General features: G+C 36.2%; 1 protein-coding gene and 1 pseudogene across 1 annotated transcript; one reads left to right on the top strand and one right to left on the bottom strand.

Annotated features, from left to right (window-relative positions):
- OR4C6P (olfactory receptor family 4 subfamily C member 6, pseudogene) lies at positions 208–1,136 on the top strand (annotated as a pseudogene).
- On the bottom strand, positions 12,449–13,363 carry OR4C200 (olfactory receptor family 4 subfamily C member 200). The gene is given in 1 exon segment (NM_001391213.1): positions 12,449–13,363. A coding segment is annotated over 1 exon segment (915 nt).
- Between the last annotated feature and the right edge of the window lie 1,358 nt (positions 13,364–14,721).

Below are 14,721 nucleotides of genomic sequence, written 5' to 3'. Positions count from 1 at the left end.
ACTAGCGAAGTATTTATCCTTTAAGCTCTTTATTAAGAACACTCTTAAAAGTCAAATGCTTGGATGGTGAAGAAAGGAAAAAAAACAAACAATAAGTTCCCTGAGGTCCTGGAAATATGTGATGCCAAATAATCAGTTATTACAAATCATATGTTGCTTTTACAGGTTCTACAACTCTCAGCTGAAGCTCATATCAACACTCAATAAATGGGAAATCAAAACAATGTGACAGAATTCATACTTTTGGGTCTTACAGAGAACCTGGAGCTGCGGAAAATATTCTCTGTTGTGTTTCTAATCATGTATGTGTCTACTGTTTTGGGAAACCTACTCATTGTGGTAACCATGATCACAAGTCAGAGTCTGAGATCACCTATGTATTTTTTCCTTACCTCTTTGTCCCTGTTGGATGTCACCTTCTCTTCCGTCATTGCCCCCAAGATGATTGTAGACTCCCTCTCTGAGAGCACCACCATCTCCCTCGAAGGCTGCATGGCCCAGCTCTTTCAGAGCATTTCTTTGGTGGTGTGGGGATCATCCTTCTCATTGTCATGGCCTATGACCGCTACGTGGCCATTTGTAAGCCTCTACACTACATGACCATCATGAGACCTTGGATGTGCCACCTGTTGCTGGGAGGGGCCTGGGTGGGGGGATTTATCCATGCAGTAATACAGCTTCTTTTCATGTATCAAATACCCTTCTGTGGTCCCAATGTCATAGATCACTTTATATGTGATTTGTTTCCATTATTGGAACTGGCCTGCATGGACACCCACATCCTGGGACTCTTAGTCATCCTCAACAGTGGAGTGATGTGTGTGACCATCTTCCTTATCCTCATCACCTCCTATGTGGTCATCCTCTGCTCCCTGAAGTCTCACAGCTCTGAAGGACGACGGAAAGCTCTCTCTACCTGTGGCTCCCACCTCACAGTGATCATCATGTTCTTTGTGCCATGCATTTTCTTGTACATGAGGCCTGTGGGCACTTACCCCATAGACAAGGCAATGGCTGTGTCTGATTCCATCATCACACCCATGTTAAATCCCTTGATCTACACCCTGAGGAACACAGAGGTAAAAAATGCCATGAGGAAACTGTGGATGAAACAAGGGACTTTGGTTGGCAAGTGACTGTCTTTACTGAGAACATCTTGTGTTACCCATAAGAAGAAGTCATTCTCTTAGAAATGTGTGAGATATAATTGACATATAACATTATATTATCTTCAGGTGTAAAAGATAGTGACTAAACATTTGTATATATTGCAAAATGATCACCACAATAAGTCTTGTTAACATCTATCACCATACATAGATACAAAAAGCTATTTTGTAAAGCAATTATACCTCAATTAAAAAATAAAGTGATATAAAATTTTCAAAAAAAATAGAAGAGAAATAAATGTGTGAGAAATAAAACTCTCCATTCTCCACTAGCAACCAGAGGGATCTCATAAAAATCTAAATCTGATTTATGATTTAGGATATTTACAATTTAAGGATTTTGATACTCCACTGCTTTATACCCTTCCTTGGCTACCCATTGCCTTTGGGAACTCCTTGTCTTATCCTCAAATTTCCTTATTAATCTTTTTACTGCCTCCATCTCTCCAACCACATCTTGAGGGCCTCACCTCCTCCCTCACTGTGCATCAAGCATGTTGGGCTTTTTCATCTGTCCTCAGAGCTACACAAGGCCTTTCTTACCTCAGTGCTTTGGCTTCTCTCTCTCTCTCTGAAAACAAGCCCTCATCCTCTTCAGGTGGCTGTTTCCTTCTAAGTGCTGGTCCTAGATTAAGAGACTAAGTGTCATTACATCAGAGAGCCTACCCCCACGGCTCTACACAAAGATTCTTCCACTCCTGCCATTATTCTCTATAGACGTCAACATCTTTAGTTTCTTAACAGCAATGGTCAAATGTACAATTATGTTGTGTAGTTATTACTGGATTTTTGTTGCTTTCCATCTCTCTCTAGGCTAGACACCAGTGAGGGAAGGATTTTGTTTTATTTATACTCAGCACTTATTATGTTTTCAACAAATATCTGTAAAATGACTATAGAATATAACAGCCTTGCTTTCCAAATAGCCAAATTCAGATGGTTAGGGGAAAAAAGAGATAATCTATAAGTAGTTAAACATAAACAAAACAAAACAAAACAAAGCAAGGCACAGTGATCATTACAACAGAGTTAATGGAAATGGAGGGCTATGATTATTCCATGGAGGTACCTTATATTGAGTAGTCAGAGAAGTATTCTAATAGCAGGTAACATTTCAGCTTATTTTGAATTCTGTTGAGACAGCCTTAGGAAAAGTGATAAAACAAATTAATAAGTTTAATAATAATGAGCACCAATAATTGACAAGAATGATCAGAAAGAAACAGCCATAAGAGAATTAGTGGATGAAGATTCTGGAAAAAGAAAACTATAATGCCAGAACCACCATGGTATTTTCAAGGAACCATAAAAGATCAGAGTGACTGGACTATGAGAGTCCAGGTAGAGAGCTGCAAGAAACAGAATCAGAAATGTACACAGTGGTCAGATCATGCAGTGCTCATATATCTAGCCCTTCCTGAACACCCAAAGAGGACAAATGTTGTTATTATCTCCTCAGAATGAACCAAAGGCAAAATTCTTTCAGAATGCAGATGGAGTCTAGCTTGTGTGTTATAGAGCACTCAGGCAACAGGGTGTGAAAGGCTTTTGTAGCCTGCTTCTATGTGTCCTTTAACTTCCAATTGTAGAAGAAACTTCACAATAACCTTCTTAAATATTTCAGAGTGAAATACTCCTCTTAACTCTACATTTCTTTATTTTTTTCATGTATCAATACGGATTAAAAAATCCATAATAGTGTGATTTTTTGAGTCTTTGGAAAAACCTTAGTTTGACCTTTATTTAATTATAGTTGTATCATGTAAATACTGGGAAGGACCCTGGAGTGAGATTCTTGAGTTTGCACTTGTATAATATGTGAGATCCAATAACTTGTTACAGATCAATCAAAGAAACAGGATATTGCTAGCTTAAGTTTTATGTTTTGTATTGATGAGAATGTTTTGTGACTTTGTTATCTTATAGTCACCTATGCATTTGTTTACATCTTTTTTTATAGATGACTAGAATTAGTTCTCGTAAAATAGAGAGCCTCTATTTCTTATTAAATCCATTTTATCAAGTAAGGCCTGGAAATTTTTATATACTCTGCTTTCTGATACAAATTTTGGTTCACTGATTTCTGTTACTATGATTTTCTGTTAATAAAATTATATTGTTTTATAAAAAGATAATTTCCAAGATGCCAAAATAGGATTTGATAAATAGTCTGAATTATAATTAAAACACAGCAAACTAAAATTAAAATGAAATTCTTTAACTTGATGAAATGGTATGTTCCAGAAATCTAAAGAAAATATCATAGTTAATTGTAAATTAACAGAATTAAATTAACTGAATTGGAAATTCCTGAATTTAATGGAAATTAAACTCAGGAATAAGACAAGACCACCTTTTATAATGATGTTTTTATAAATGTTATTGAAGGTCCTGATGCAGAGTTCTCAATCTCACTTATGTACAGTGGCCAGAAAGATAAATCAAATTAGTAAAGGCAAATTCTGAAAAGACTTTTAAGACATTTGCTAGCTCTGGAGAGGGAGCAGATCCTGCCTCCATAAGGGTCTGCCATGACTCAGATCTGGTCTGCTGTTGCTTTATGGGAAATGTTTTCCCAAATTTGCCACAGACTCAAGTTTCAAGAGAAATCAGGCATCCATATTTTATATTAACTTTAAGGATTTGAATATGTTGATAACTAATTAATTTTTAAAACTTTATGTTAAATAGTAATTTTGAATTGAACAAACCTGCACATTTTTAAGTGAATTTGGTCCATGGGCTGTCAAATTGGAAACTTTGTGCCAATCAAGCAAATAACAGTAAAAAGAAATAAAGTAATCAAGGGGCCAAGCCAGTGGCATAGTGGTTAATTTCACATACTCTGCTTCGGCAGCCCAGGGTTCACAGGTTCGGATCCCAGGTGTGGACATATGCACCACTCATCAAGCGATGCTGTGGTGGCATCCCACATATGAAATAGAGGAAGACTGGCAGAGATGTCAGCTCAGGGACAATCTTCCTCAAACAAAAAGAGGAAGACTGGCAACAGATGTCAACTTACCTCAGGGCCAGTCTCCCTCACTGAAAAGAAAAAAAGGAAAATTAACACAATTCATCATTGGCTGACATGTTTATCTACTCACAAAAGTCAAGACAATCTACTGAAGTTTTAATGTTTATTAAAAGAATTTAGTCAAAAATCAGCATAACAATACTTTCAAACATAATTACAATAAACAATTATAAAACAAAAAAGTCTGCTTCATAGTAACAAAAAGACTGTAGAGAACATAACAAAAATGAGTACAGTTTTTACGAAGAGCACTAAACAGCTTCACAAAAGACAAGTTAATAAAGAGTCATAAATTCATAAGAGGAAATGTCATATTTTAAAGTTCTTAATTTTCCCAATTAATTAACAAATTTAGTGAAATCTCAATCAAAATCTCAAGAAGATTCTTTTTCGTGGGAACTGAGAAAATGATTCTAAACTCCACATGGTTGAATATAAATATATATGAGAATAACCAAAGATATTTTTTGGAGGGGGAAGAAAAAGAACCAAGAGCAAATGTATCATAGAGCTACAGTAATTTTAAAAGATAGAGTAAACCCACAGAATAGGCAAATATATTAATGGAACAGAGTTTTGAGCTTAGAAATTCTATACGGTAATTTAATGTAAGAGGAAGCTGGAAGTTTTTATCAATATGCAAATAAATTATATTAAGATAAATGAATATCAATTTGAAAAAAAGTGTTAGAACCTATCTCACAAAGTCAATAGAAAAATATTTCTGATAGAATTTTTATATGTATGTGATACATTAAAAACAAAGAGAGAAAGGATGTAGAATAGGCTAAAATTATTTTTAAAATCTAGTTACAATGACATGGGAAATGGTGACACAAGTAGAAGTGATATTTAAAGTTGATTATGTACTCACTTGTAATGCTTGCTTTGTTTTTTAACTAAGAGAAGTGCATTAGTTTTCATTTCTGTAATTAATTAACATTTTAAATAATATAAAAACACACTTGATATATGTTTTTTAAGAAAACATAGTGCTTAAAATTTTTGAACATTATCGAGTAACTGGACTTCCTGTTGCTGTAATTAAATAAAATCTGACAAAATATGTGAACCAATGGTTTTCAGTATTGAACAATAGGCAATATAGTACTGGGATCCTGTAGGAAAAGGAAACAAATCCAATGAGCTCTAAGATAATTGCAGGCTTCTGCTGGAGAACATTCTGGACAATGCTGTAGGAAAACAGAACCCCAGCAAGGCACCCCAGTTCTCTCTGAGATGAAGATACAGAGATCAGAGTTCAGGGTGACTAAAGAGGCCATAATCTGTGGAGCAGAGCACTGGAGCAGAAGGAGCTATGCAGAGAAAAAAACAGAAGTCTTCCATGAGTCCTGTCAATCCAAGCCAGTCGCTCAATACTGGGAATACTAAGCTGTGTATGTGTAGAGGTGAAACCACAAGATAGCGCAAAGAACAGAAAAAAAATTATTTCTCATTCACTTTACATATTCCTTGGAATTTGGGCCTCTGTTTCACACAGTAACTCAGAGGACAGTCTGGCAAAACTCTGTCATCCTGTAACTGAATACATGGTCACTTCAGTTGCCACTGCAAAACATGAGAGAGGCTGGAGATTTGAGCATTTTCTTTCTAATGCCTCAGCTGCGAAGCAGCACACATGTGTTTTGTTTCATTTGCTCCACCCACATTTCTTGGGCTTCAAATTTTAAGATACACCTCAAACATATACAGAGGCCAGGCAGATGAATTCTAAGACAGTTCCACTTAACTGAAAGGAAGCTGGGAAATGTAGTGGGGAAAATGAAACATTCCTGTGAATTACTGTCTCTATAACTAGTCAGTGAAGTGACAAATATGTATCCTTCTCATTCCAATGTTTCAAATCTTTCAAATTTTTCTAAGCAATATAACTTTAGAACATCACTTTGATTGTTTTGTAAAGATGATCCCTACATTTTAACATTTTTAAAGGTCCTCAAAGAGTTCATTTAAAACTAAAATTTAGAACTATTGTTTTAGTTTATTTAAACATTATTGATGATGTGTATTCTGCTGATGCAAATATAGATGAGTGATACAGAGAGATTAAGCAACTTGCTAAAGATAAATTGCTAAATCCAGTTCCATATGCCATCTTACTCTAGGCTTGTAAATTCATTTATATTAATTTCCTGGGGATAAGAAATGTAAAATCAGTGGACGAGGTAGACACATTAATTAAATTCAATATACTGTGAAACATATGGTGATAAAGAAATTTACTAGTGCTAAGGAAATATAAATAAAGAGCCTTTGGCTGAGCCATTTGCAGCAATGAAAAGCTTCCCAGAAGAGAGGACATTGAAGTTGAGTCTGAAAACATGACTAAAATGTTTCCAACTTAACCAAATTCTAGGACATTTTAAGTCCTGCTGTTCTAATGGCACTAGTATGAACGAAGACATAGAGCATGAAGCAGAATGTTATGTGCATTGCCAAAGATTAAATAAATCAAATCATACAAAACACTGAGAAGTACCTGGCACATAGTAAGCACTTGGAATAGATTTATTACATTGTGGACACAATTATTAGCTTCTCTATATTTACATCATTTTCCCTTCCCATTCTGACTCTAAGCAGTCCTTGTGACTCACTTTGGCTGATGGAATATGGTAGACATGAACAGAGTGCCAGTTCTAACCTTGTGCCTCAAGAAGCCACATTGACTTCCATTTGCTCTGCTAGAAACCTCTGCCATGAGAACAAGCCCAGATTAACAGGCTGGATGACAGACCACCAGGAAGAGAGCAACGTTGTCACAATCAAGGTCATATTAGATCAGATTACAGACAGCTGAGCACAAAATACACCAAAGATCACAGCCAAGAGCCACCTACCCAGTCTTTAGCTGACTACAGATGCATAAATGAGCTCAGCTGAAAGTAGAAGTACAGCCCAGCTGATCCATAGGCTAAAGAACAAAAATAAATATTGTTTCATGCCATTGAGGTTATGTAGTTGTTTGCTACACAGCAATAGCTAACAGATACAAGATTTAATAATGATAGCTATCTTTATCATTGGTCTCAATAAATTTAGGATTTATAGAACATATATTGTAAGTCAGAAAGCTAAAGAAAATGATGATAGAGAGATGCATACTAACATTTATGATGTGTCAAGTTAAAAGGTTCAGATTTAATGCCTCAAGCAAGCAACTGAAGTCCCCATAAGATGTATAAGTAGAAATATCCAATAGGCTGAATAGACAAAATGAAAATCAGGAGACAAGTCAAGTTGGAGATCTAGATTTGCTGAACATAAGTGTATAAGTGTTAGCTGAAACCAAGAGGATAGATGAAATTACTCAAGTAAAGCATGTGACAAGATTAGAAGAGGGAGATAAGAATAGACTCCAGCTTTACATTCACTTTTAAAAGACAGAAAGTTATAACAGAAGAGATTATAAAGTGGACTAAGAAGATCAGATCAGGGAAGTACCAAGATAATCAATAAATCATGACATGATGGAAGTCAGAAGAGCAGAAATATCAGGAAAAAGAAAGTGAGATTTCTCTAGAAAAAGAGGATTTGAGAAAAGGCCTTTAAATCCTGTGCCCTTCCATTCCAACTTGAAATTATAAGAGAAATTTGAAATAGTAAAATATTTCATTCAGGCTAGAACTAAGGAAAGAACATCCACATATTTGACAAACTTTAAGGAATGTCTTTAGACTTAGGTTCCATGAGGATTGGGGTCATGACTTTTTCATTCAACTTCGTATTGACCAATCATGTAACATAGTTGGTAATTAATAAACAACTTATTGAAAGAAATAAAAAGAAGAAGGAAGGAAAGAAGGAAGGAATGGAACCACAAATTAAATCAGACTGGAAATGATTCTGAGTCACATTAACTAATGACCTTGCTGAGAAAGTATTTTAATATTGCAAGAAATCAACAGAAGCTACCTGTCTGAGTGGCACTAATGCCTCTAATTTGGAGGTATGACAAAAATGAAGGTGATCACGTCATGAAACACTCCAGAAGGAATCCCTTTCCCTGCTGTAGCCTTGTTAACAGTGGAAGTATTGGTAACAGTAGCTCTGAGAGGTGGCATCCAACTGAATGTTACTGGTAGCAAAATGCTCCTCATCGAGAGTGAATTTCCCATGACATGGTTTAGAATTGTATCAGTAAGAATTGATTCTGCCTAAAGGGGACACCCAAAGCTGCCACAGACTTGTGTGCACGTAGGCCTCATGTGTAAGGAAGCACCATTTACATCAAGGTATCCTAGATTTATATATTTATCACAATAGGGTTTTGACAGATGACAATGAAGGATCTTGTAAATGAGTAAATGTATTATGACAATTCTGTTATATGGAAGTAAAGTGTCTTGAGGATAAAGCACACTTTTCTAGTTTCTACAGTCACTGTATAGACAGGAGGCAGCCATGGGAACATCTACCTCCATGGGTACCTCAGAAGCCTGTTGTGAAAATGGGTAAAGAAGAGTAATCAAAATCTGGTGTAGACACTTTGTGTTTTGTCTGTTGTGCAGTCATTTGCTTTTTTGGTAAAAGACCCACTTTTCTCCCATTCTCAACCACAAAGCTTAATTTGTGTCTCCACCCAAGCTCCAAGGGTAAGCATATGGCCAAGGCTTGGGAAATCAGAGAATCTTACTTTTTTACAACAATGATGGTTGCAGGGAGGGGTACTTGACCCATATAAAATGCAATCTCAATATGTACTTTTGCTGGAATTTCAGGGTAAAAACATACTTTCTTTCCTGATGGAGTCACTAGCTAGGTATTTTTTTTACTGCGGGCCAGCCTAGAGGCCCATGGCACACTTAGGACACAAGATACTGTTATTATTCCTTAACCAGATTGTACTTATTCAAACACTTTCTAGCTTTTGATCTGATCCTCTCCTTCTGTCTCACGGGATGGAGAAAGGAGGGTGAGATATCTCTGCAGAATTCCACAGAGAACTCTATGACTAGTTTTATTTGCCAGAGTCCCATACAGCCCCTTAGTTTTCCAGCTATTTGAAGTGACTTGTGCCAAAATTACTTCAACACTAACTCTTCTTATTGTCTGTTGACACCTAGTGATGATTCTCTTTAGGATCCTATAGGTTCTTTTTCTGTACAAGAAGCCTCACACTTGAATACAGAGATGGGGGAACTGAATTGACTTTATAATTTCTTTTATTCCCCTGATCCAAATGTTGATTTCCAGACTTCCTTTCCTTCCTTCCATTTCCATGCTTGGAGGGACTCCTCTTCCCCTTTTGTCATTAATCATTCCTATAGTCAGTCTCCGCCCAATTCTCTTTGAAGTTTTCCCTGTTAGCAGATAATGTTTAATTGTCAGGCTTTTCTCCATAAAACACATCTTTTATGTGATTGCAAACAAATGTTTCTCAAATTAAAGTAATGTACCATCCCATTCTAAAGGAAAATAAGTTCTCTTTAAGTCCAGTGCTAATACAAATTAACACTTCCTATGTAAGAAGGTGTTATAACTGAAATTTTGACTAGAGACAATAGATGGGAAATTACAAAGTGTGTCTAAATCACCTATGCCTATTTCTAAACCAAAGGAAATGATAAAGATAAGTATCCTACAACTAGATACAGCTTGCAAACCTGGTCAGAGTTTAAAGTGGGAGAGTGGTTTGTGAGAACATCATTGGGGAAATTACTGTAGAGCTATGCCTCCCCCTCACCCCAAACTTGGCACATGTATGTCTGTGTGTGTGCATGATGGAGGGGGATTTCAGAGTGCTATTCTGAGAACCTAGCATGCAACTCTCCATATTGTTTGGCCCAAGAGACTGAGATCATAAAAGTCTAGGCAGGAAGAGAGACTGGTTGACTCACTGATGGATTTAGGTGAGGGTGGCTGGTTGACCTCAGCCCACTTTAACCATGTTTACACATTAATAGTACTCCGGAGGGGCAGAGATGCATAGATATTTCCCCATGGGCAGCCATAGAGGAGTCATAAGGTGATTTTCTTAGACACCAGTCTCATATGGTCATTTGGGAGAGTACAGAATTTTTTAAGGTAACCACTGGCTTTCTAAGGACTAAGCAAGGAGTCATCAGTGATCATAATGGATACACATATCCTACTATATCAAAGACACTATAATTAGAAGGCCTACAAAGGCACCCAAAGGAAGGGAAATCAAAAGCTTTCAACATCTGCCAGCTTGTTAAGATACCAGATCAAGTAAGACATTTCTGTCCCCTGGCAGCTTATCCCACCCTCTCAAATTTAGCCCATGTCTAAAATATAAGGGAATCTGGGCTCTGTATTATCTAATAATGAGAAGAAAATTCCTGAAACTTTCTGAGTTTCCATTTAGGCACAGATAAAATTTTTCTCCCACTATATTGAATTTGAAGGAGAAACAAGAGATAAGATTTAAAGTTTTATTTTGTTTATGTCACAGTGTCTTAAAACCCAATTACAATTAAATATAACCTTCATAGCACTGGCTTCAAATGCTTTGAAAATGGAAGTGTAAGATGTAGAATTAGGAAAATTGAGTGTTTATCTGGAGGAAGTGTGAAACAAAATTGCCACTTCGTGAATATGGTACTGAGAGCTCTGAGAAATATCCTCTTTGGGACTTAAGTATGTATGCTGCCACCATTGTCTATATTGGAACTATTGGAAATCTTTGGTGTGACATGGTAACCTTTGTCTTCAGTACATGGAAATGCTCCACAGACTTATGATGTTCATTGTGTTCTTTTCTCACTAGCCTATATCACTTAAAGTAATACTTCTTGGTGCCAATTTTATAGGAATTATAAACATGGGTACTGAAATAGCACAACAGTACTTGTTATGATATTATGAAGTGGTGCTGGTGGTGGTGGGTGTGTATTACACATACCGATTTGATTATCTTCAAAATGAAAATACACATATTAAAGCATTCTCGTAATAAAACTAAAAGATCAAAGTTGAAAAGCACTAGAGCTGACTTTTCAATCTCAGGTTCTCCCAGGAAATCTGAATTTTGAATTTTGAGACACTATTAGGAGGAACAAAAATTATATCCTTCTTTTCTAATAACAAAATAAACATAATAGCCAAGGAAGCTAAGCTACATAGGTCAATGATACAGAAATATCCCGAAACATCATTTTTCCTGGAAATGTTCGTATACACAACAGTGATTCTCAAAATATAAGGAAGATAAATTTCCTTCTTTCCCACATGGATAAAATTTCCTCTTTCCTTTCATCTTTTCTCTGTCTTCATCATGCATTGTTATCTATTCTCCTTTCTTCTCTTTACCCTCCGTTCTGCATAGACCTGCTGCCAAACTCTCTTACAGCCTCTTCCCTCTCCTTTGTGAAGGGCAATGTGAAAGACCCCGAAAACACAACTGTATGGTAATATTGCCATCACATCCGACCATAAGATTCGTCCCTCCATCACCATTCACAGTATTTTGAGAGGTTTTCTAGTGATACTCTAGGTCTTCACAGATATTCCCAGCTTTTATCAGAGTTCGAGGGTCCACCAGTGTAGATACTCCCAATGAGTCAGGATCAGCACAGATTTCCAGAGTAGCATTTTCTCAGAGCATCTTCTCTAATCATCAGGCCATCAAGAAAGCAACCTTTATTCTGTAAGTTTCCAGTCCCATATGGATTAGCTCTTAACGGCCATATTCATAAGGACTAGAATAAAATCTTAAAAAAGTATTCATTCGTGGACACACACCCACACAGTCATTTTGTCATTAGTCAGTGTGTCAATATGGTCAGATGCCAATAGAGTGAAAGTAAGGGTCATCATAGTTTGTTCTAAATGGTTATGGTCTTCAAGTAATGTTATTCTAATGCAATCATCTTAGAATAAGCATACTGAATATATAATAAAAGAATATGTACTTACGTTATATACCTATCCACAGATTTTTTTAATCATTTGTGTCCCAACAGGAATATTTTATGTTTCCTGTCCATGAAACAATTAGGCAAATTCTTTGAATATGTCTTTCCTGAACAGTTTGCGAAGTTTCTACTATAGAGAATGGGGGGAGGGGGGTAAAACTAACTTGCACATGCAGGATAAATGCAACATTTTTCCCATAAATTGTATTTGGATTGGAGGTACATTGTTAAAGCAATATCACTTGAAATAAATATCAGAAACCAAAAGAAAAAAACGAAACTAAACTAAGCTGTTGGAGAAGTATCTATTAGAACCCCTGTATACCATTTATTACCTGAAGTCATACTTTGCTACACCATAACTTTTTCATGGCATTTTTCACTTCTGCATTCCTAAGTGTATAGATCAGTGGGTTTAGCAAGGGTGTCCCAATTGTATAAAACAAAGCCACCATCTTGTCTATTGAAAATGTGGTTGGTGGGCGTGTGTATATAAATATACACGGACCAAAAAATATGACAACCACAATAAGGTGAGAAGTGCATGTGGAAAGGGCTTTCTGCCTTCCTTCTGCACTATGGTTTCTCAGAGAGTACAAGATGACAACATAGGACATAAGAAGAATTACAAAACTCATCATGCATAAGGCCCCACTATTAGAAACAACTAACACATTTATCACGTAAGTGTCCATGCAGGCAAGTTTCAATAAGGGCTGCAAGTCACAGAAATAGTGGTCAATCACATTAGGACCACAGAAGGGCAATCTCAAAATCAGGAAAATCTGTGCTGAAGAGTGGATACAAGCTCCCACCCAGGCCAGAATCACCAACACGACACAGATTTGCCGGCTCATGATGGTTGTGTATCTCAAGGGCTTACAAATGGCTACATAGCGATCAAAGGCCATGAGGATGAGCACAAAAACCTCTGTACAGCCAAAGAAGTGGACTGCAAAGACCTGAGTCATGCACTCTTTGAAGGAAATGGTCTTCTTCTGAGAAAGGGCATCCATAATCAATCTGGGAGCTGTGGTTGTAGAGAAGCAAGCATCAGCAAAGGACAGATAGAAAAGGAAGAGGTACATGGGGCTCCCAAGGGTTCTGCATGTTTTAATAGTCACTACTATGAGAAAGTTCCCCAACAGTGTCACGAGGTAAAGAATCAAGAAGACTCCAAATATTGCTTTCTGCTTTCCTGAATCCTGTGTCAACCCAGCTAAAATGAATTCAGTCACACTGTTATTCATCATCATGCTAGTGGTTGTAGGTAAGATGCAGTTGGCAAAAGTTTAATCTGCAGAGAGAAAAAATGAAATGACATCTTAGGGAGATCAGTGGGCTGAAGTCTGAATTTCTTTTTTCTACACCATCCTGTAACCTCCAACTTCCTTTAATCCCCTATGAATCTTTGTAAATGTACAGAAGTCAAGCCTCTCTCAAATCTCTCTGTTAATTCAGACACTCATTGCATTGGACCAAAGCTTTTGTACAAATGAAAAATAAATGTTCTTAAAATTTCTGATTCCTACCAAGATTAAGAACTGCACAACTTGTACTTTTTTGAGCAAGTGATTTAATTGCTTTGAAATTTAGCCTTCATATAAAAAGTAGAATACAGATACTTGCCCTACCTTATTCTGAGTTTTCCTAAGAACTGAAAAAAAGACTTTATACTCATACATGTACACACACATATATTTCACATATTATTCATCTTATCTGTGTGCTTTGAAATCTGAATAACACTATTACAATATAAGTAAGCACTAATATTGTTAGAGAATCCCTCCTGAAGAAAATATCCTCACTTTGGTTCACTCATTTTTAGTCCCATTATCCCTGACCCCTTCAGGGTTGTGGATGAAATACGCTTTCCTTTGACAACCCTTTACCTATGCCTTTTGTGTTCAAGACATCAGCTTCACTGATGGTCATGGAATAACAGGCGTCTGGATAACACTTCAAGGTTCTCATAATTTGGGAAACTACTCTTTATCTCTTTACTATACTCTTGAACTTAGCCCATTAGAATACTGAGCCTCTCTGCCTATGAATTTGATCTGATATAAATTTTCTAATATGCCTATAATGTAAGTAGTGTTTTTTACTCTCATATATTTGTCTTTACCCTGACTTCCCCAGGATACTTCTTATAAAGACATTATTTTAAAAAATCCCATAATCCCAATATAAAATTTTATGATTTTTCTATTTCAAGTCCTTATTCTTGGCATATATAGCTTATGTGATAGAAATCATCATATAATATTTTGTGTTCTGATTTTAACTAGAATTTTTATGAAAGTTCTTCCCATGTTGTCATGCTTTCCAAAGTTTATCAATTTAATACTGTGATAATGCGTACATTTTTATAAGAAGCATTTATTTAATCATGTCCTTTGAGAGACTTATATTGCTTCCAATTCTCACTCTCATAAATAATAATTCTACAAACAATTTTATAATAATTTCCAAAGTACAATATTGCTCCCCCAAATACTAGAGATTATCATTGTTATTAAGTATTAAAGAGTTTCGCACCTTCTTATTAACTGTATTTTTATTATAGAGTAATTCATGGTCATCACAAAATACTCAAAGTAAACAGAAG

The sequence above is a fragment of the Equus caballus genome, chromosome 12 (assembly GCF_041296265.1).
Source record: "Equus caballus isolate H_3958 breed thoroughbred chromosome 12, TB-T2T, whole genome shotgun sequence".
Lineage (NCBI taxonomy): Eukaryota > Metazoa > Chordata > Mammalia > Perissodactyla > Equidae > Equus > Equus caballus.
This window is presented reverse-complemented; position numbering and strand designations above follow the sequence as displayed.